Genomic DNA, 22,407 nt, shown 5'->3' on the forward strand with positions numbered 1-22,407 from the left:
ATGTGTGTGGGTCAAGGCAAGGAAGGTCCCAGAGGTGGTTAGCTCAGTGCTATGGGGCAATCCCAAGAAGCAAGAAAAGGCCCTTGGGTATTACTTTATACAGAGTGAGAAGAGGCTGCGAGGGGAGAGCACTGAGGGATTGGTGTAATTTTTAGGCTTTCTGGGACAGAAATTGTGGAAGGTGTGGTGAGGGCTGATGCCCCAGGGCTGACACCAGCAGGATGGAGTGGCACCAGGTACTGCTCTGCTAAGTATAAGGAAGGAACTAATGAAGTGTGTAGGGCTCTGGGGCCGTGGTGCCACTTCCCCACCTCTGAGAAAAGCCAGAGAGGACAAATATGTGAACCTGCTTTGTTTTCATAAGGTTGGAAGTCGGAAACTTTCCTGAAACAGTATTTCTTGCAGGAAAGGTGTGTGCCAGAGAGGTCCATGTCACAGGTCAGAAGGCAGCAGGGTTAAAATGGGCTCTCCAGGAAGTTTCTACATTTTGGGGGGGTCTTAGACTGAATATAACAAGGGATGAAGGGAGGGGAGCAATTTCCTGGCCTTTTGCTGGGGGTCTTGCAGCCTGTCCTGAAATAGAAGGGAACAGAAATCCAAGGGCTTTATCCATCACCCTGATGCTGCGAATAAATGCCGACAGAGTGCAAAGTGCTGTATCCCTCGGGGGATCTAGGATGACATGTTCCTTCCCTTGATTCCCAGCTAGGTCTCGCCCTCCAGGCCCCCCTTGGGGGACACACACCAAGGTCAGCCCAGGGTTCAGGCTCCGTTGTAGGTGCTGGGGCTGCAGGCCCTGAGGGGACAGGGGAGAGAACAGGCCAAAGTTTGGCAGCTTCTGCACCCCACGATGCCTTTCCCTTTGGCCTCCCACACCTCCACCCTCCCCTCCAGCAAATACATTTGGATCTTCTCCTGGAAAAGAAAGAAACAACATGAATATAAAAAATCCATTGCCCAGCATTGCTGGGAGGCGGGTCCAGATATCGCTGGGGAGTATTACGCTCTCTCTCTCATGGTATTACCCCTGCATCGGCCAGGGGTAACTGGATCTGTGATAGAGTCTGATCCTCCCAAGCCTTTAATTGGATGCGTGAAAGGTCCAAAATGCAGTTCACGTTTCCCCCAGCCATGAGATGCACCGTCTTCTTGTCACACAAGGGCACTTCCCAGTGAACCCAGCCTCTTTTCTAACCTCTGCTACCAGCCAACTCCCAGGCCAGCAAGCCAGAGCAGGCCCTTCATAAGGGAGCCCTCCCACCCAAGCGGGGTGCTGCTGGTGGTGAAATATTTAATAGCTTTCCAGACACCCACCCTTTTTTTCTGTTCTGCAAAGAAAATGTTGCAGGTAGACGACGGGCAAAAGGTGGTGGCAGAACAATTATTGAACAGTCTCTCCCTTCTGTGGGATCAGGCTATGGGATGAGGCTGGGATGAGCGTTCCACAAGGCTCGTGCAAACTGGAGCGCGAAGATTGGCGTGTGGGGAGCACTCGCGTGTGCCAGGCAGCAGCTGGGGCAGCGCTCCCGGCCTCAAAAGGCCGGTGTGGCTTTTCCAAGGCCCCTGCATCACCCAGCCCTCCCTCCATGCCGGTTTCCACCGCAAACAGCAGCAGCCCTCCTCTGCAGCACCAGGGCTGGGACAATGCGCCCCGGATAAGTGGGCCTTCTGTCCCCAGCTGCACCGGGGCCAGGCTTTCCCCAACCTGCAAGCCTTTTGCTTTTTTTTTTTTTTTCTCTCTCTTGCAAAATCAATTTGCGGACAGCTCACTCATTTTTCCCCCTTGCAAACTTATTAGCTATTCAGCCCCGGCGAGCACTCGTAAGCATCCTTTGTCCCAGGGAGGGCTGGAGACCCCTTCATTAGCAGTGATTACTCTGAGCAGTTTGACAGCCTCCCAGCCCGCTTACAAGACTTTCCCATTCAGCCCTGCCCGGGGCTGCCCCGCTTCTCAAAAGAAACGGAAATATTCAAACATTTCTCCCCCCCTCCTTCCCCAGATGAATAGAGGAAAAGCTGTTTCGCTTCCCCGCCCTCCCCATTCACTTCACTTTTGATACAATATTTTCCTTCTTTGTTAAACCGGAGAGAGAAGGGTCAAGGCAGACTTTTTAGCGACCCTTTCCCGAGCGTTTTGTTTAATGTAAATACAAGCTTCCCCACCCCCCGATTATTATTATTATTATTATTTTTAAAACAGCCGAAGGCGCGAGAGGGCGACGGCTTGGGCTGATCTTTAGGGGAAAAAAATGCTGAAAAAGCCAGGTGAAGGGCATTCCTTTCAATGCGGGAAGGGAAAGGGCAGAAAGGGGGGAGAAAGGGGGGAAAAAATAGGAGGTTTTTTTCTCCGTGGGTCTTACCGGTGGAGGCAAAGGCGGCAGCGCAGCCCCGAGCCCGGCGCCTGCGGAGCCGCGGGGTGCAGATGCGGGGCTGGGGGATGCTCAGCTCACCTGAGCCCCCAGCCCGGGCGAGCCCAGGGAGCGGGGCGGCTCCCCTCGGGGCGCCTCCGGCTCCGCTCCCCTCCCCGGGCCCTCCGTGGGCAGAGGCTCATTCGTGCCCTTGCTGCGGCCGCGGGAGGGTCCCTCCACAGCCCGCTCGGGAGATCCAGCGCCCTTGGTACCACTTGAACCCTTTGTCGGAATATATAATATCCACGCTGCTGCCTATTGTCCAAATTCCAGCTTTTTTAGTTAGAGAGAAATCCCACGTTATCGGAGCGTACGGGAACAGAATTATCCCCCTCTTTATACCTTTTCGAAAGCTTTAATTGCCCACGATAAGCGCCAGCTATTCTGCCCGCAGAAGCCAAGGCAGAAATTGCAATCCGCTTCACCCATTCCCGGGGAAGGAAAGAAACAGCGCGGTGTGTTATAGCCGATTCCGTTTTGAAGGCGCAAATCGCTTTTGCTCCCCTAAAAAACCCTGGTGGGTGGGAAGCGCTGCCCGCCAGCGAACCCCAGACCAGCCCCAAATGCAAGGCGAAAGCCCACCTCGTGCCTGGTTTCGGGCAGCAGCGCCGGGCTCCTCTTGCACGGCTCTGCTGGGGACAAACCCTGTTGGGTTTGAGAGGCAACAAACCTGGCTCAGGTTGGAGTACAAGGCGAGCTCCGGCCCCTCCCGCAGATGGGTGCCCCCCAAAAAGCGGCTGGAGACCCCCGCTCCCCGGCCTTGCCCTCCCGCACTCGCAGAACACGGCTTGTTTGCCTGCCCCGACACCCCGAATCCCACCCCGCCAGGGAAGTAGTTGTTTGTAAATGGACTTTAAAAATACCCGCTACCTGCCCCGTCCTGGGTGGGTCTGTAGGGAAAAGCGAGGCACATGCAGCGGGGATGAAGGGCGGATTTAGACACCGGCGCTGCCAACGTTTTTCAAGCTTTGAACGCAAATTTAAGGAAGGGGGAAAGCCGCTGCCGAGAGGGGAATCGGCCTCCCGAGTCAGCACGGCTGAATTAATCTGTCAGGGAGCCGAAATGGCCACTGTGACACCACCCCCCCCATCCCCCTGGTCGCCCCCCTGCCCTGGCAGGGGGCTGGAGCCGGGCCGGGGGTCCCGCCGCCCCCGCCGCAAGGCTTCGCCTGCCCGACACACCGAGCCGAGCAATCAGCTTACCGGGCAGGCATCCCTCTGAGGACAGGGGAGTAAACGCGATGAGACCCAGCAGACAAAAAAAGCACAGCTCAGGCGATTTAAAGATCAATGTCAAATTGTATAATATAAAATCCTTCTGCTGGGGGAAAAAAAGCTTAGCGCGCTCCCGAGCCCCGGCGGTTTGGTTTCCTCCGGCAAAACCGCCGCAAAACAAAGCGAGGGAGGCGGATGGTGGGGACAGCCCCGGCACGTCGCAGGGGCCGGCATTTGGGGGTCATTTCGCCCCCGATCCGGCCCTTCCCGGGCACGGAGGGCTGTTAATTCCCCATCTCCTCCTTGCATTTGCCAGGTGAGGGACGAAGCTTGGTTTCCCCGGCTGGGCTGTCCCCAGCCATTTCTCTCCCTGGTTTTATTTTTATTCTTTCCTTTTTCCTCGTCCCTGTCCGAAAATTCGCCGCCGATAATCTCAAAAGCCTCAGCCCTTCGGAGAGGAGAAGCTGCGGCGATGCCGCCTCCTTCTCTTCCCCGGGCACCCGCAGCCTCCGCCAACCCCCGGCCCGCTCGTCCTGGCTCCCCCCCGGCCCCCCCGACCCCCCCCCGGCTCCCTGCCTTGCAAAGACATCACCCCCGGTCCCGGGAACCCGGCTATTTCTGTAGTTGCCGAGTCGATGCTGAAATACCCGTGGCCTCGGAGATCTGTTCTGCGTAAACTGGCAGGCTTGAGACCGACACCGTCATTTGAAAGCAGATGCGAGGATCATTCACCAAATATTTTATTATGGTTTTAGGCTGCTTCATACAGTTTCGTCCTGCACATGCTCTACAAGTCACCTGTGCACATAGAGAACAAGCCAAAAATAATAATAATTAATAATAATAATAATAGAAAAAATCTACCATAGCAATCCCTTAAATAAGTAAATAAACATTATATATATATATTTATAAAAACCCTTTAAAGTAAAGCAAAACCCAACCAAAAGAACAGCGTCTTTTCAACATGAATCACCCCCGCGGGATAAGGGCAGGCGCTCAGCCATTTTGCAACTTGGCATTCGGGGTTTTTTTGTTGTGGTTTTTTTTTTTTTTTGTTAACGTTTTGTGGGCTTTCTTTAAATTTTTTTTTTTAGGCATCGATTCTGCAAATCCTTCGAAATAAAGGCGACAACGATTTTCATCACGTTTTTCAATGCAGTCTGCGGCGGGGCTGGCGGGGAGGCGCGGGCGGGCGGCGTGTGGCTGAGGGGCGCCCGGTACCCCGGCGTTTGGCGACCGCGGCCGGGCTATTGCAAGCCCCGCTGCTCCGGCCGTGTCGGCAGGCGGGCGGGCACCGGTCAGCTGCACCCCCCGCTCCCGCCGGTTTGTCACGGCGGTGGTGTCAGATGTCACATTCACTGTCGCTGGATGTGATGGAGATGGCGGAGGTGGCGGCTTTGCTGGAGAGGCTGGCTGCGGGGCTGGAGGCGGCCCCCACCGCCTCCCCGCCGCTCTCCTCCTCCGCTTGCAGCGAGCGCACCGAGCCCTGCGTTAGGACCTGCTGCTGTAGCCTGCAAGGAACCGGCACACACAGCATCACCGCCCGCACCCGCCGGCAGACCCCCGCTTCCCCTCTCACCCCCCCCCCAGGCACCCCCCCCGACCGGCACTCCCAACTCCAGCTCGCACCAGTTATCCCAGTCTGGTCGTTCTGCCTGAAAGACTGGGTGCCCACCCCGGTGCACGCTTGGGGGTGGCTGTCTGTCCGTCCCGTCCCCCCGCAGCCTGTCCCCCAAACCGGGACTCATCCGAAGGGTCAGCCTTTCCCTGCAGCACCGCCCGGGCCGGGGTCCCCCCAAAAAAGCAGGCCTTGCACCTTCCCGCTCAGCCGATGAAACGGGCTGGGGATGACAGCACCCATGTCCCCCAAGTGCGGCCACCCAGCTGTGCCCAGTGGGGACCCCCCGAGACAGGAGATAACGGGGGGGCTCCGCGCCCTTCCCCCTTCCGCGGGGCGCCTGCTTGTGCCGCCAGTGTCGGGGTAACACCGCGCACGTACAGCCGCGATCTTGTTCTTTAAAACAAAAATTTAAAAAAAGAGAGAGGAGAAGATAAATAAGAAAAATCATCCTAAGAAACGTCCCTCGTGGGCGCCGGCGGAGTTTTGGGGCGAGGCGGCCCCCTGCGAACGAGCAGGGCCCGCAGAGGGGCAGCGCCGGCTCTGCTCCGGACGGACGTATAGGAAATAGATTTCTATACGTCCGGGTAAAACTTTGGCGGCGGGTTTCTCTCCATTTAGCCGCTGAATACGGCCCCTCCTGCCGACGGGGTCACGGCAGCATCGCCACCTCCGTGCCCGGGGGGTCTCCCTCCCTCTCCCCCGCCCCGCTCCCCAAAGAGCGGCCAAGGGGGAGCCCGGGCGGGGACACCCCACCCCCCAAATAAACAAACAAATAAAACCAAACAAATAAACAGCTTAGGGGTTTTCCCGCTGCTCCTACTTTATCTCGCTGCTTTTCCCGGGGAGAAATCCCCCGGGCTCGTTTCCCGGTCCCCCGAGGGGAGCCTCGCCGCAGCCCCGCACCGCCGCCCCCCGCCCCCAGCCCCAGCCCTGGCCCCGGCGGGCGGGGGCCGAAGCCTCCCTGAGCGGGTCGGAAGGGGGGGGGGGGCGGGCCTGTGCCCCGACGGGACGGGCAGCACCTTACCTGTTCTTAGCGGCTGCTGCCCTGTCCCTTTGCCTGCGGTTTTTGAACCAGTTGCCCACTTGCGTGGGGGTAAGTCCCGTGGCCTGAGCCAGTTCCCGCTTTTTGCTGGGGTTGGGGTAAGGGTCCTGCAGGTACCACTCCCGCAGCAAATGCCTCGTCCGCTCCTTGAAGCAATGTGTCTTCTGCTCGCCGTCCCAGATGGTGCGGGGCAGCGGGAACTTCTTCCTCACCCGGTACTTGTCCACCGGTCCCAGGGGTCGGCCCCGCAGCTTCTCCGCCTCCTGGTAATGCGCTTCCAGCCAGAGGGCTTGCAGCTTGGCGTGGGACTCCTTGGTGAACTTGTGGTTCTCCAGGATGTGGTAGAGCTCCCGGTAGTTCCCCGTGTGGAAGGCCACGATGGCCCGGGCTCTGAGCACCGACTCGTTCTTGTTCAGGGCCTCGCAGGCCGCGGGGGCCACGGGCAGGGACCAGAGGAAGCGCCCCAGGCGCTCGATGTCCCCGCTCTCCTCCAGGGTCTCGCATACCCCGGCCACTTGCTGCGGGCTGAAATTGAGGATGGGCAGCTGGAACATGGAGGCGGCGCCGGGCTCCGCTCCGCGCTCCGCGCACCCCCGGCGATGCCCCGGGCAGCGGCCCCCGCGGCCGCCCCTCGCTCCGCTTCTGCCTCCTCCGGTACCGGCGGGGATGCGGCGGGAGGGACGGCGGAGGGCGGAGAGGCGATGGGGAGCGGTCGGCGGCTCCGGCGACTGGGGGCGGTGGGCAGGGGCGAGGAGGAGGAGGATGGAGCAGGGGGGGAGGAGGGGCGGGCGTGGGGGAGAGGGAGGGAAGGGGGAAAAAAAAGAAAAAAGGGGGGGAAGAAGAAAAAAAGGGGGGGAGGAAAAAGGGGGGGAGGAAGAAATAAAAAAAAAAAAATGGAAAAAGAAAAGGCGCAAGCCCAGCTCCGCGCCGCCGCCGCGCTGCTGCGGGAGCGGCTGATTTGCTGCCGGGCTCGGCAGATTGGCTCCCGGGTTTCCATGGCGGGGCTGCCACTCACTGTCAGCCGCTGCCAATCACGGCGGAAGGCCCCGCGCCGCCGGCCGGCAGCGCCTCCCCCCCGGCCCGGCTCCCCGCCCCGGCTCCCCGGGGGCTTCCCGGGGCTCCCCGGCCCGGGCCGATCCCTCCGCTGCGGCCGGGGGCAGGGGCAGAGCAGCCCCCCCCCGGCCCCGGGAGCGGCAGGCTGCAAGGCGGGGACAGGGGGAGAACCGCTGCCGCTTTGCTGCTGGAAAAGTTGGAGGGAGCGACTCCCGCCATGGGCTGCCCGGGACCCCCCTAACCCACCCCCCCTCGCCCCGGTAAAGCCGTGGGGTCCGGCCCGGTACTGCACTCACGGAGCTGGGCGCAGCCGGGGCGGAGAGGGGGATAAGGCAGGGCTGAGAAATCAGGTAAAAACCGGCTGGGTGACAGCGACAGTGATCCGGAGAGTGACCGCGACAATGGATGCGGCGGGGGCACAGCAAGGAGAGCCGAGGTTTAGGGAGAAACTCTCCCCCTTCCCCTTCTAGGTCACTTCCCACCTCTGCAAATAGCCCAGCGCCTTTCTCCGTTCAACTAAACCTTTTTATATATATATATATATATTTTATTTTTTTTTTTTTTACATTTAAAACCTTATTGTTTTCGGCTGAATGGCCCTGAATAGACGCCGAGAATAGTCGCGGGGAGTGAGAAGTCATCTGTAGGTCAGGACAGCGACTTAAAGGAGATTTCAGGAATCTTTTGAAATATTGATCACCTCGCAGTAATAATTCCCGGCGGGTTCCCCCCCCTGCCCCCGGCCTGGGGCCGGCGGGGCTGGGGGCGAGGTGAGCGCCCGGCCGCCCCCTCGGAGGAGCGGGGCGAGCTCCCGCCCTCTCGGGGCAGGAATGGAGTCGCCTTCGGAGCTGTGAGGGTACGATTTGTTTTCTGGAGAGAAGCGGGGGGAGGAAATACCGAAATTCAAGAAGCCGCTTTTTATCCATACAGCTGCTCGGTGGCAATTTCTTCCCAGGAACGTTAGGGACCATGCTCGGAAAAGCAGCATATATTTTGAATTAAGCTCAATATGTTTTCTCCTCTGCTCTTTGCAACGCATTTTTTTGTTTCCCTACAACGCTTGTCAAAGAAATGCTTTCTTAATTTGATATCTTCTTGTTGTCTTTTCCCCCCTTCTCTTTTCTTTGTTTTTTTTTCTCCCTCATTGTTTTTTTGTTTTCCTGTCTTCCCTTCTTTAAGAAAGCTCCTTTGCTAGTTGCCCGTAGACCGAAATTAAACAGATTTACGTTTTCTCCAATCATTTCTCCGCAGAAATGGAGCAGGACGGGGGCTTGCCGTCTTTTCTTTAGTATCAAGTACAATTTGTCTTTTGCTTGTGAAGATTTGGTAAATCAGAAGGCAGATAGATAGCGCAGATGGTCGGAGGTGTCGGGTCAGATTATGGTACGCCTCAGTACAGTGCTAAGCTCATTCTGACGGAAAACCCTGATATTATTTTCACAGATCTACACAGTTCACTTGAAAAAAACCCTTCGAGCCATTTACATCATTTATGTGAGGCTCACAGCTAGCGGGATGGAAAAGCTTTCAATACTGCTCATTTTCATAAAACCCGACAGAGCTGGGGAGACATAAAAGCACACACAAAACTCACGAGTTCAGAGGCACTCCACAGAAACTTTAAAAATAAAAGGGGAGACTCTTCGGCTTTACTTTACACACCCGGGTTTGATTTGCGGATCCACTGAGAGGAAAAAGGGAGGAAGAAAAAAAATCAGAGAAGAGGAAAATATAATCTGCAAATATTGCTGAGGGAGACTCCCCTTCCACCCCATCCCCGACCTCTCCGCCAGGGAAAAACAGGGATGTGAGCATCTCAGTGAAGGATCCCGAAGGACCTTTTCGGAGAGGGGTAAAACACCCCCAGACGTCCGGGTGTCACCTTCTCCAGGGAGCGGGTGCGAGGGCGGCTACCCCGCAGGTCCCCGGGGAGCTGCTGCTGGCCCGCCCCGCCCCGCTGGAGTCCCCCCAGACCATCCCGGGACAGGGGCTGGAGGAGGAAAAAACTGCTTTGAGAGGGTGGAAAGCCTGTGTGAATGGGCAGCTAATTGAGACCGGCCAGATGAGGATGATGATGGTTACTAATATTACTGCAGGTCTTTCTTTTTCTTTTTTTTTTTTCCTTTTTTTTTTTTTTTTTAAAAAAAAGCACGCACATGATCTGGCGAGGGAGTTACTGGGCTGCAGCCTAATGACCATGAACAGAGGGAGACAGGCTCCATAATGAAAGCCAGGACTGTAGGCTAAAGAAATGAATCCTCATTAAGGGCAGCGAGAGCAGCTCGCGGGGGCGAGGGGCTGCCCCCCAGGTCCCCAGCCTTTGTTCCCCAGAAACCGGCCCGCACGGGGAGATGCTGGCAGCTCTGCTGGGAGGGGAGAGGAAGAGAAAGGAAAGGGCAACAGAGAAATGGACCCAGGAACCCTGTGTTAACCACTTAAAGGGTGACCCGAGGTGGGAAATCAGCCCAGCCCCAGAAGCCCTGCGCCCTCTCCAGCTGTGAACGCCGGGCTCTGTATTTGGGAAGTGGCACGGTCCGGGGGGACCCGGCTTGTCCGTGGCCGGGGAAGGGCCTGGGGGCTCCTTGCTCTGTGCCACCAGCCTTGAGAGAGAGATCAGCTCAAAGGGGACCCCCCCGTCCCTCTCCCACTCCCACAGTCGTTTTATTCGTGGCCGGGACCCCGGCAGGTTTCCGCCCACCCCGTCGCTCCGGAGGAGCTTTACCGCCGGGCAGGTCTTTGCCTCCACAGCGCAACCGGGACCCCCAGGATCGACCCCCACCCCCATGGGACCCGGTGCCGTGTCCCGGAGCCGCTCCCTGGGAAAGCACAGGGTCCTGGGGTGCCCAGGCTCCTGGCTCAGCCCTCGTGTCTCATTAGAGATGCCTGCGAGCCTGGGTGGGCACTCGGGCGCGGGCGTGCCCCCTTCGTTTCTGCCTGCTTCCTTCCACACCCCCACATCCCCCCCCCCCCAATAATAAGGGCGCTACTCGTGACATCAATAGCCGGCAATGACAACCACCTTAATTTAAATCACTGCTCTGACCCTTGCTACAGGTAAAGTGAAGAGTTATCCCTCCAGAGATGAATACACTGGAGAACAAACCAGCACATTAAAAAAGATTAATCAAAACTACTCCCAGTAATCCGTATCGGCCCAACGGTGTGCTCTCCGGCATCCCTCCCTCCAGGGCCTTAAAGCAAAAAAAAAAAATGCTAAGCAACGTGTCCATACACCTTCATATCAGCAGTTATCAGCTGTCCTGGGTCCCGGAATCGCAGTCCCTGGGAATGATTTATCTAGACAGAATTTCTAAACGCAGCAGAGGTGCGAATATGTGGTGTCTTTTTTTTTAAAACCTCTGATTGGCGTTAAGTATTGCATTCAAAAAATACCCCCGGGAACATGAAGCCCCACGTTAAAGGTCTTGGTAGGATTGCCGGAGATGTGAGAGTTCATTAAGTGATGCTAACCCAGCCCGCAGCGTTGGCCGAGAGCCGGCGTGCAGGCGGCCCCTCGGGAGGGTACCCGGGTGTTTTTGGCCTTGGATGGATATCGGCAAGGCCCGGCCTGCAGCCGGGGAGCGCTGCGCGTCGGGCAGGACTTGGGGCGGCTCCCCGCTCCTCCGGAGGAGGCAGGACGGATGCTCAGCCGGAGAAGAGTGCCCGCCGCCGCTTATAGGAAAGGTTACTGGAAATGTCAACCCCTCCGGGGACCCGGGGTTTCGGGGGGGCCGGGGGGCGGCGGGGACCGTCTCCCACCGAGCCGCCCGGGAGCGCTGGGGGAGACAGGACGCCAGGCCCAGCACGGTATGGCGGAGGATGCTCGGTAGGGAAAAGACCCGGGTTTCGATGTCTTTCCTGTGCTTGCCTTTTTATTTTTGAGTGCCATAATTGTTCAAGTAGTAGCTAGCAACCGCTCCGTTTCTTCCTAAAAAGAGTTATGTTTAAAGCTGTAGTCTGCTTAGTGTTAGGGAGAGAGGGCAGGCTGGGTCCCCACTTAAATTACTGATGACCGTCGAAAGCACCAAAGAGTCCCTAAAATGCTGTCGGACCGACAGAGATGTTCGCCTACTTTCCACTCTCAGACCACGTATTCATTAAATCTTTGCCCTTCGCCGTATTATTTAGGTTACCTGTAATACGAAGTATCAGACCATGGCTGGTATGTTTGATGCTAGAATAAAGAAGCACAGAAAACTCCAAAAACTGAATTATTTTGAGACTGCTTAAGAAAGACCTTCCTTGTACAGGGCCCCGGTCAAGGCCAGGGCTGCAGGCAGAAAGGATCTATCTTCATTTTTCTTTAGGATGTAGATATGGGCCTGGTTTTAAAGTCCCCGAGCCACCGGGACTTGTTTGGCTGCTGCCTTTACCTGCAGGTAAATACACACACAAACTAATCCCCTTCTAAACTGAGATGTGTTCACATAAAATCTGCACTCTGCTCAAAATCGCTGGGTTCCATCAGGGTTTTCATTGAAAATTCCAACAAAAGCAATCAAACAAAACCTCAAAGTATTCAAATAAATCTAGAAGTTTTTGACCATTCAGGTGTTCCCCCCCCCAAATTTTTTTCTTTTCTTTTCTTTTCTTTTCTTTTCTTTTCTTTTCTTTTCTTTTCTTTTCTTTTCTTTTCTTTTCTTTTCTTTTCTTTTCTTTTCTTTTCTTTTCTTTTCTTTTCTTTTCTTTTCTTTTCTTTTCTTTTCTTTTCTTTTCTTTTCTTTTCTTTTCTTTTCTTTTCTCCTTTTTTCTTTGCTTTTCCTTTTTACTTTTTCATTTTTCTTTTTCTCTTTTTCATTTTTTTTACCTTTTCAAAACCTTTCTTTACCTTCTTTTTTCCCATGGGAAGTGGTCCTTTGGGAAAAGAAGGCGTTCTTGCGGCTCCCTTCCCGTGGGAGGCGGGACCTGAGAGCAGAAGTCGTAAGGAACACTATTTCGTGTCTATGGAAATGCAAAAAAAGACCTTCAAATATTACATCTTCTCCCAGGACGGGGACAAGGGCTGTCACGAAAACACTTGTTTAGCAGAAAGCAGGAATGGGGACAATTCGCGTGTTTGGGGGAGGATGCAGAAGCAGGATTCGGTACCCTGAGACAGCGGAGTGTCTAAATGCTTATGGGGCTGAGTGTATGGGGCTGAGGCCGGGGAGGTGCTGTGCCACGGCGGGTCCGCGCCCCGGCACTGTGCCGCCTTCCGGCCCTGCCCGCAGGTCGCTCGCTGCAGATGAAGGCTGCTCGGGAACTGGGGTGCTTTCCAGCCAGGATGCTCCTCCGCAGCTTTGGGTGCCCTGTGGGAGTCGGCAGCGTCCCGCCCAGGCCGGCCCGGCTCCCGGTTCGGCTCCCTGGCACCGCCCCGGACTGGGAAACAGGACCGGGGCCACCGCCGAAGGTGGCACCTGCGGGAGCTCCAGCACTGCCGGGGCCACTTCAAGGAGCGAGTTTATCCCAGAGCAGCCGCAGGAGGACGGGAATCGCCCGCCCCTTATCCCGAGACATTGCCATGACTCTTCTTTTTTTTTTTTTTTTTTTTTTTTTTTTTTTAAGATAACAGCTAGGAGGTCCCTGAACCTTGCGAGTTTTAAGAGCCAGTACTTCAGCCTCTCCGCGTTACCTGCTCATCGCCTTTCTGAGCTGGTTATTCAGGCTGAGAAGAAAGGCGCTTGTGTGGGACACCTTTACCCTCTCCCTGTCCCTCTCCAGCTGCGATCGCTCCCCCCCCCCCCCCGTCTCCAAAACACCGTAGGGACCCCCGTGTCCCTACCCCGCTGTGCGAGGGAAGGCACCGGGCGCTCTCCCTCTGCGGGAGGCCGGCCAGGGGAGGCTCAAGGAGGGCGACGACGCTTCCCGGCTTTCTCCGGGGGGGCGTTTGGCGGGGGTGTCCCTAGAGATCTTCCCAAACTCGATCATAGGTGCTGCTGGGGGCACTGGGAGCACTGGTGCCCTGCCCTCTCTGCGGTGAAGGTCTCGGGTTCCTTTGTCCTCTCCATCAGCTGATGAGGAAAGGAGGGCTGGGGGGAGCCCGCCAAAAGCGGGGGAGAGGGGCTGGGAGGGAGCGGGGCCCGCCGAGGGGCAGCGCCGGGCTGGCGGGTGGCGGGCCTGGGGCTCTGCCAGCGGGCCTCGGAGCCCCTTCTGAGCCCTGAAGTGACCCTATCTCTTTTCAGAGGAATGCAACTCATTCATCATTGATTAGAGATGATACTATGAAAGAGTCCTTCCTGCCTGCCGGCTGGTAATGAAAGTAATTGTTTTCGGCTTAGGGGTTGCTTTTTAAATTTATTTTATTTTATTTTATTTTATTTTATTTTATTTTATTTTATTTTATTTTATTTTATTTTATTTTATTTTATTTTTAGGGGGATGCTCTTGCGAAGCAAGGCAAAACAAACAAGGCGGAACCAGCGGGACACAAAGCCCTCCTTTCTGCAGCTGCCGAAACTTTTTTTTGGTGGGTGCCACAGCGACAACCTCGGGTCGGGAGTTCTTGTAATAAATGGATGGGTTAAAGGAGCTCCGGGCCCTGAAAAGCCCCAGTGGGGACCAGCTCTTGACAGTCCTGAGAGGGAATTAACCGGGAAGTCCCCGCTGCTTTATCCAAAGCCTGTTGAAATGACTGACAGCCTTCCGGGTGAGCTCGGGTCCCTGGATCTGTGGGAACCCCAGCCCCCCTTGGCATCACTGCTTAAATTACCGGGATACCGGGAGGTGTTAACGAGCATCACCGGACTGGTCTGCTATTAAATTCCTGTTTCTAGAAGTTTGGGGGGGTGAGGTGGCTTTAAGAGAATTGCTTAAAGAAAAAAGCGATTTCTCCTTGGGTTTTATTTAATGATTTGAGAAGAGGGGCTGCAAAGCGGCAATTGCGGAGGCTCTAAGGGCATCTAGGAATTAAAGCGTCCCTGGGGAAGCGGCTCTCACCCCCCGGGCAGGCAGAGAGAGAAGGTGGGTGGTGGGAGCAGCACGGAGATGCGCTTGGAAAGGAGGGAGCCTCCCCGCCAGCGGGGTGCACACAGCAGAGGCCGCAGACGTGTGGCTTCCAAAAGAACATGCCGTTTTCCACTTCTCTGTCTCTCTCTCTCTTTTCTTTCCCCTCCTTCATCTCTGACCTGGAGCCAGGTAGGTCAGCTATTTCTCTTGGAAGCTGCATTTCTTGTGGGTTGAATTGACTCTTCGGCAAGCAGCACCGCATCTGACCGACACCCGTGCTGCGGGCGGCAGAAACAGTTTTCCGCTCGTCTCTTCCGTCCTGCCTCTATTTCCCCATGCGTTTCTTTTTTCATTAGCCATGTTGATGTCTCCCCCCCACCCCGTGCCCCCCATCTAATGTATTTTCCTTTATTTATTGATAGTCTTAAATCCATCCTCTCCCCCGTTAATCTCAATAGGGAGGAAAACCCAACCCTGTTACTACCGCAGTTTGCAGGGAAGCATCATGTTTTACTTTCTTCCGCACCCAGGCTATGCATTTTTGCCTTGTAACGCTGCACATCAATCAAGAAATAATCGCACACAATTTTGTTAGCGCAACTTGTGATGAGCGGCGAGGCTGCCGTGGGCACCGGGGCCGGTGGCGATCCCCAGAGCCTTCAGTGCAAAGCACTGTTCCAGGATGCGAGTGGGGCAATTTAATGTGTTTTTTAAACTGTCAGAGGGCCGGGCCGCACCTTTAGACGTGAGATATGGAGGGAAGAAGGCATTATGCAATCGCTACACCTGCGGTCCCCCCCCCGAGTCGCCAACACGCGTGGGACCGGAGGGTGGATGAAGCAATTTACACACTGCGCGTTCTCCCCGGTAGATGGAGCATCTTCATCGCTTTTCACCCATGGCCCCCGCCGCGGGCTCGGCCCTCGGCCCCGAAGCACTCGGAAACGTTCATCTTTCCCTCATAATGTTAAGGCAAACGGGTGTTGTGGGGTTTTTTTGGGGGGGGAGGGTGAGGGGGGTCACACGCACCCCGCGGGTGTGCCCCCGAGGGAGCGGAGGCGGTGGCGGCGGGCTCCGCCTGTTGACCTTCCTCAGTAGTCCCTGTCGCTGTTTACAGCCCCCCAGAGGCTAGCCAGGCAAAAGCGAGACCCTCTCGCCCCTCTGCAGCCTTTGGCTGGCAACCAGGCCGCCACCCCTTTCCAGGCGGTGAGACCACTCTCCACAAAGCTGCTACGGCCTGATGCCAAGGAGCTTCGCCGTTCCCCCACACGCCAGGGAAGGAGCCCTCGGCGCAGCACCCCAGCCCAGCGGGAGAGAGCTCCCGGCAGCCCCCGCCGCCGGGAGGGCAGGGGAAGGGGGCCGTTCCCTCCAGCCCGCTTCTCCCGAGGGCGTGGGGCGGCCGGGACGCGACGCCCCCCCCATCCCGCGTCCTGCAGCGGACACGGCGCTCAAGCGGCCAGGCCGGCCCCGGGGCGGATAGAATTTTTGTTTTTTTTGGGTGCCAGAGCAGCGGCACAGGCTGCCCAGGGAGGGTGTGGAGTCTTCTACCGTGGAGACATTCACACCCCGCCTGGACGCGGCGGTCCTGTGCCCCCTGCTCTGGGTGTGCCTGCTCACGCAGGGGGTTGGATGAGGTGATCTCAGGAGGTCCCTTCCAACCCCTACCATTCTGTGATTCTGTGAGCTGCTGGCAAAATGGCCTTGGCCTCTTTTCCCGGCAGGTGAAGCCCCTCCAAGTCTGCCAGCGGGAAGCCCGACCGCCGGGGCGTTGCTCCAGCCTGGTTCCGCACCCTCCCGCCGGCTCCCCGCCGCGTCTCTCCTCACGCCCGCCCAGGGCCAAGTGCAACGCCTTGCCATTTTCCCACCTCACGGCTGTGAGGGAAAGCAACGCCTCGGTGCTCGGCCCCCGTGGGGGCTGGAGCGGGCCCCCTACCTCCCGGGGTAGGTTGGCGGCGGCTATGGGCCGCTCACGTTACCCTCCGGGACAGCGGGGACGAAGCTGTCGGAGCGGCGCGGTGGCTGTGCTCCGGGCCCCTCCGCTCGGCGGCCCTGGGTGAGGCCCTGGGCGGCTGTCATGGCTCTCCTTGCCCTTCCCCCTTCCGGCAGTGCCTCAGACGGTCCGGAGCCAGCACGTCCTGGTCACTTTCCAAGGCCCGATGGCCCCCCAAAATGAAGAGAGGCCACCGGGCCGCCCCGGCCAGTCACCCCTCCACACGGGGGGACCTGCTCCCCTTCTGCCGCCATTTTGTGGTCCTCATCCGCAGCCCTTCTGGTATCCCACAGGATGGTTTTTTTTTTCCCTTACCATTTTGGCAACAATGGGCTTAATTTTTAAATTCCAGGAGTTTAGGGAATAATCTACAGCATTATCCGTTTGTTTGTTGTGTGTCCGACTAAGTAAAATATGGCAATACAGGAGATGTTTGACTTTCTGAGGACTTGACAGACACATCGGTAGCTAGTAATGAAGGCATGGTACATAATGTACGGTGGCAGTGCGCTTTAAAACATAAGTGTTAGAAACAGGAACTTCATAAATGAAGAGCCCTACAATTATGTTAACTCAGATGTAATAACTAGAATTGCCAGCAGTCAGAAAAGGGCTTTGATGTTAGAAACAGTGAAAACAGCTGGTTTTGAAGAAGATGGCACGTCTTCACCTTGAATGCAGGGCTCAAATCTCCTCCCAGAGTTCCTAAAACAGTGTGGCAGAAGAGGGGCAGAGGAAGATAAAGAGCACGATGGGAAGCATATTTTTTTTAAACAGATATAAGAAGTTAGTCTAAAGATGTGAACGCTACTAAATTTCAAGAAGAATCAAATAACCAGTCACTTAATAGTCTTAAATGGTAATGAATAGCACAGGAGAAATAGAGCTTGCTCTCATAAGAGCCCTGCTGGAATTAAAAATATTTATATAAAGCCAACAGAAATTAATATTGTTGCACAGCTGACAATGGGTAGAATTGAGTGTTTGATTTTAAGGAAGACATTTACCTCACAGATTATAGGTATTTTTCAGCTTTTAATGAAGAACCTAGAAATGGCTGTTGTCAGATGGGGTATGAAGCTACTGCTGTAACTCTGCAATGAGATGTGGCATTAATGTTAGTGTTTTGATAATGGCTAGAGCTTCCATCAGGTAGATTGTTTGTGGTTTCTGCGCTCAATACAATCTTGTAATATGTGAAACTTTATTGCCACAATTTAATTCCATATAATTACATTAATGCAGTACAAAAATGCAAGATGCGTAATTTTTTTCTTCTGGCAGCGTTCTGTATAGCACCATTAGAAATAATATATGCAGTTTGAAGCTGTTTTACCCATTGCTGTTTATTACGTATTTATCTTTAACAAAAATAACAGCCATATATGAGAACACATCTGAATTTGTCATCCAGAGTTGGCTAATGGGTCGATGCTACTTTTCTCCAGTAGGATCAAGAATCAGCCTTTACTACAGTCCTATCCTGTAAGTCATCAATTGTCCAAAATTTAGATGTCTTTGGTTTCAGGCTGCTGTTAACTACTGTTTTTAAAATCTACAAACATCCTATGGGTTACGAGTGCAATTGAACCTCCCTTTTTTACACATGTATCCTCTTAATTCACAACACAGACCAGCATTTGTAATTTGCAGTTATGTTACTTTATTTTAACAATATCCAGGGTAACAGGTATTTTACATATACATGCTTTCAGAAGCAGTCATTTTCTGCAACTTTACCCTTTACATAGATTGTATTGTAAAATTACAGAAAAGAAACTAAGCAGTCACTTTAGTTCTGTTTCTTCCTTCTACAAAAGCATTCAAAAGATAAAAATAGTCATAACTGCCTTAGTGACTAGATGATAGAATAGCATGTATCTTAATAATATGCAGCTGTACAGTCTGCTTTGTCGGTGAACTTTGTCTTGTGATTTATAAACAAATGAGTAGAAATTCTTTGCTGTTTTAAAGTAATGTTTGTGCTTTTTATTTTTCATTCATCTCTGTACCTTCTGTGTGCGCCCCAATGTTTTGCAGTTTTTATGGGAACTGTCAGGGGAACACAAACACCGTTAAAGTCTTTCTAGAAAACAGATTTTTAATATATGCTCCAAACAAATTTTTGCATCCAAAGGAATTGTTGAGGATTTTCTTTCACATCGTGTAAAAGCAAAAATATTCTGCATTGACCTGTGGCTTGAAGTAGTATTTCATAGTATTTTTCTTAGTATTTTCAGAAAATGTTTTGTTTGCTCTCCTAAGTGTTTCCAGGCACTAGGAGCTTGGGTTCTGAGCTTTTAAACACATTTGGTAAAACTGTTCTCTCTTTCTCAGTGTTTTTATCACAGCCTGTACTAATCCAGTCACTTGGATTAGGTGTTCTGATCCTCACTTAACTATTAGGCAAATTCATTTCTGTCAAACATCCAGCATTTTAAATGCTCCCCCACCCCCTCCTGTTTCCACAGTCTCAGTGCTGCAGTATGGAGCCTTAATGCCACTTTAGTTAAGTTCTGCAGTTGTTTTCTATTCTACTTTATCCCGGATTAGGATCCCATCACCAATTTGTTGTGGCTTTACTTTTAACACAGTTCTAAGGGTACAGGGAAGTCGTTGTGAGGCAGTTCAATATCAGATAACCTTGCTTAACGTAAAGTATATCTAAGCTAACTAGCTGTATTCGGTACGTTCTGATAAAATGGTGATTGCATCCTTTTTAGAAGACTGTATGACTCCCAAACTGTTTAAAAAAACCATAACTGAATTCTTGCACATAACACCACTATGCAAACAGAATAATGGATTTGTAATAATCTGCTTTCCATACATGTGTGTTCTGTCTTTAATCACACTTATGCATACGGTTTCTGATTTAAACGTTCTTTGCAATTACTCTGGGAGGAGTGTACACAATGGGTAAGTAGCTTTTCCTTTACCAGCGTTGCAGTCGATAGGCTTAGTAAACCAGCTGGAGTAGAGGCTACAGATTTTGTACACCAGCATCTTTTCTTGTATTCTTCATGCCTTCTGAGAACATTAAGCCTCTCAAAGATAGAACTGCTCCAGGAACAAATCTTTACATAAGTGATGTACCTCCTTTTTTCCTAACTGTGATTTAGACTTTCAATGAATCCTTTACCACTGTCAGTGAGAAATTTGGTTCCTCTAAAATGGTTTAGATACTAGTTCAAAAGCAGTTAAAACGTTTTTCCTCCCTTTTGTCTTAAAATGCATGGTAGTGTCTTGCAATTTTTACTTGGTTATTGTATCAGTAAAGCTTTTGACTGTGTAAATCCCCAGTTTGCATTTTGCTTTTGTAGTTTACACAATGAGTGACAGGCTTCTGAACAACTTAGACAAGCTTCTGCTCGAGTTTGGTAGGTCATTATGTAAGATATTTTTAAATCAATAATTACTATTGCAATACATATAGTAATGTTTTCTGCTTTAAACAGTTATATTAACTTCAAATAAATTTCTAATATATAGGTTTTGATATTTGCCTACATAATGCATTGTTAGCTGTGAGGTTATGGAGAGGGGCACTAAGAGCTATTTAATAGTAAAATTGCTATTTAGGTATTTTGTTAAAATCTTTGTCAATCGGTGTTTGTGCAGTTAATGCTGCACAACATACATTTGTTTGACAGTTCAACTCATATATATATATGTAAATATTTATGAAAAATGTTTATTTTCTTCTTAGTTTTCCAGCTAGAACAAACTACTTCTGCTAAGGAACATGTGAATCAACAGATAAACCGTGAGTATAATTTTACTAGACATTGAACACACTGCTTTTGTTTCATTAGTCCTGGTACGTGTTCTGTGTTTCAGGGGCGGAAGTGAGCCTAATAATGAAAGCTGTCCCGTGTCCTGCTCTCACCCTACCTCATCTTTTGCCATCAATACTTGCTCATTCTCCCTAGCAGACTTTGCTTTTGCTTGTGACTTTCAGCTAATGCTGTTCAGCTGTCTCATGGACAGCCAGTTTCATGCTGCGCCATTTCCTGCTCTTACTCTGTAGCTCCTCACAGTCACTGGCAGTTCTTTGATTCAGCTGTGCTTGCTCAATACATCTGCCGTTTGCCTCCCTTTCTTTCTTCACGTTTTTTGTTCTTTCCAGATTTGGACCTCTGCCTCACTGCTTCTTCTCTCTTTCTGTTTTCTTATAATAATGAAAGTTCTCTCAGTTGCTGCTACCCACTCAAGCCTGGTTCTTCTTTTCTGCAATCAAGCAGCTGGTAATTTTACTTGAAATTCAAAACAGTAAACCCAATGAGAAAGTCTTGCTCCACGTCACATTCTTTTTCCCCAGGACTAACAGTCAGCATGATATTACAGACTTAGGTCTGGACTGATTTTCTGTCACCATGCTGCTGTGCGGTATCACTCGCTCATGAGAATGGTTGTGGTAGAGAAACTATTCTTTCGTCAATCTGAAGACATCTGTGCTCCTTGCTGGTACTTCATAGGTAGAAACTGAAGCTCATGACCCTCAGGAAAAAGAACAAAAGAGAGTTCTGGTCTGACTGGTGTTCCTCTTGAAGGCAACATTTCTAATAATCTTGACTGATACGTCAAAGCAAGTACTTATTAATTGAGTATCAGTATTAAATTGAAGCACTGTAAACATTAAAATATCTGTAACACTAAATTTGGTACACCTAGAATTCTATTTTTACTCTTTAGTCACATAATTGAACCTTAGAATTGAGCTGCTTCTTAGCATCTATGCAAGCTTATGGTGAATGACCATACTTTTAGGGAAAATCCAAAGGCTGTGTAGTAACATGGCATGGCTATTTGTATGTTCAGTTGAGATATCTCTAAATATGTGTGAACTCACAACCAACACTCACACTTGTAAAAGATTGGGTTAAATCCTTCAAAAACTCACTCAGAAATAGTTCCAATGATTTAATTTTGTCTGTGTGAGAGTATTAATTGGCAGAGGAACAGTTACAGCATTCGGCCTTGGACTTCTAGTGTGAGATTCCTCAGGGTTTTTTGTTAGAGTCCCTTTATAACCGGTGGAGAGAAGTAGGCACTTTTAGGGTGCAATTTGTCTCATGCTGAAGAAAGAGTTTAAAGTAGATTAGATAAAGTAAAATTTTTAAAATGTCCATTGTAAAGTTGGGCGAGATGGCTCTCATCCACAGGGGTCTTGCGAAAGCAAAGGCTGAGAACAACTGACTCTTGTTACAGAAGTGCTCGTCTATAGAAAATACTAAATGGAATGTGAAGTGTAGAGCTTTGCTTATGTCATAGGTATTTTGCTAATGTGGTTATCTTGTATCTTGGTAAATTGCAAACTGTCATCTGCAGGATACTTGCAAATACACCTGCTTTTTTTTACAGAAATGACGCGTATGTCATTTGTCCAATAGTTACATTTCATGCTAAGTAAGGGCAAGTTACTCACTTAAAATATTAAGATATTGAAGATATTCAGGATAACACAAAATATTAAAATATATTGAGAATTTTTTGCTTTTCTCTGACTAATGTTTCTCCCTGAGAAGTGTTTTTTTCTGCTATAAATACAGCTGGCGTTGACAGTGAATATATAGCAAGTACCACAAAACCAGACCCAAACTTCAGGATGATCTGACGTTCTACAGCAGTAATTCAAACAACTCAAGACACTTCTCGCATAACTGTGATGTACTTCCTGGTTAACTAGTTGAGAAGGGCAGGATGTCTGTGATTGTCTTCTCTTTAGGGCCACCAACTTTGGCACACAGGGCATTAAGGCAGCAGTGATGGCAAGGGCTGACTTGGCACTAATAAATTTGAAACCTTGTATGAAAAAATAAGAAATAAACAGCGCAGAGAAAAAAAGGTGTACCTACTTGTGCTCATTGCATTGGAACGTTAGCATGTTCGATAGCTCTCACACCTTTTACTTGTGAAAGAGAATACTGATCATGTTCAGCAATATGGATTCTCTACTATCCACTCATTCAGAAAATGTCAGCTGTCTGCTGTTAGAAAAGGCAGAATTGAGAATCTGCCTTAAGAATCTCTGCAAATATCATAGCGCTTGAGGATTGGTTGTTATAATGCATGTTTTTCATAATTAAACTCCATCTCCTCTATAAATTTGTCATACATTACATATTCCCACCTTAAGTAAATTATCTTA

The 22,407-nt window shown here is 51.7% G+C and overlaps 2 protein-coding genes across 2 annotated transcripts in view; one reads left to right on the forward strand and one right to left on the reverse strand.

The window, feature by feature from the left end:
* Positions 1-4,609: 4,609 nt before the first annotated feature.
* Positions 4,610-6,843, reverse strand: SIX6 (SIX homeobox 6). Its single transcript, XM_075103084.1, has 2 exons — positions 6,272-6,843; positions 4,610-5,137 (listed from the first exon to the last, which is right to left on the reverse strand). The coding sequence occupies exons 1-2, from the start codon at positions 6,841-6,843 to the stop codon at positions 4,969-4,971; spliced, it is 741 nt and encodes a 246-aa protein (XP_074959185.1). The 3' UTR covers positions 4,610-4,968.
* Positions 6,844-19,587: 12,744 nt separating this feature from the next.
* Positions 19,588-22,407, forward strand: part of C9H14orf39 (chromosome 9 C14orf39 homolog) — a 30,503-nt gene continuing 27,683 nt past the window's right edge. Inside the window, exons 1-2 of the mRNA XM_075103085.1 lie at positions 19,588-19,636; positions 19,966-20,022. Coding sequence (XP_074959186.1) covers positions 19,588-19,636; positions 19,966-20,022 — 106 coding nt within the window. The remainder of the gene's footprint in view (positions 19,637-19,965; positions 20,023-22,407) is intronic.

Source organism: Phalacrocorax aristotelis, chromosome 9, assembly GCF_949628215.1.
Source record: "Phalacrocorax aristotelis chromosome 9, bGulAri2.1, whole genome shotgun sequence".
Taxonomy (NCBI): domain Eukaryota; kingdom Metazoa; phylum Chordata; class Aves; order Suliformes; family Phalacrocoracidae; genus Phalacrocorax; species Phalacrocorax aristotelis.

Coding starts and splice junctions, on each gene's coding strand:
- SIX6 (XM_075103084.1), bottom strand. CDS start 6,843: ATGTTCCAGCTGCCCATCCTCAATTTCAGCCCGCAGCAAGTGGCCGGG. Junction 5,138..6,271: donor GCAGCAGCCGCTAAGAACAG/GTAAGGTGCTGC, acceptor GGTTCCTTGCAG/GCTACAGCAGCAGGTCCTAA.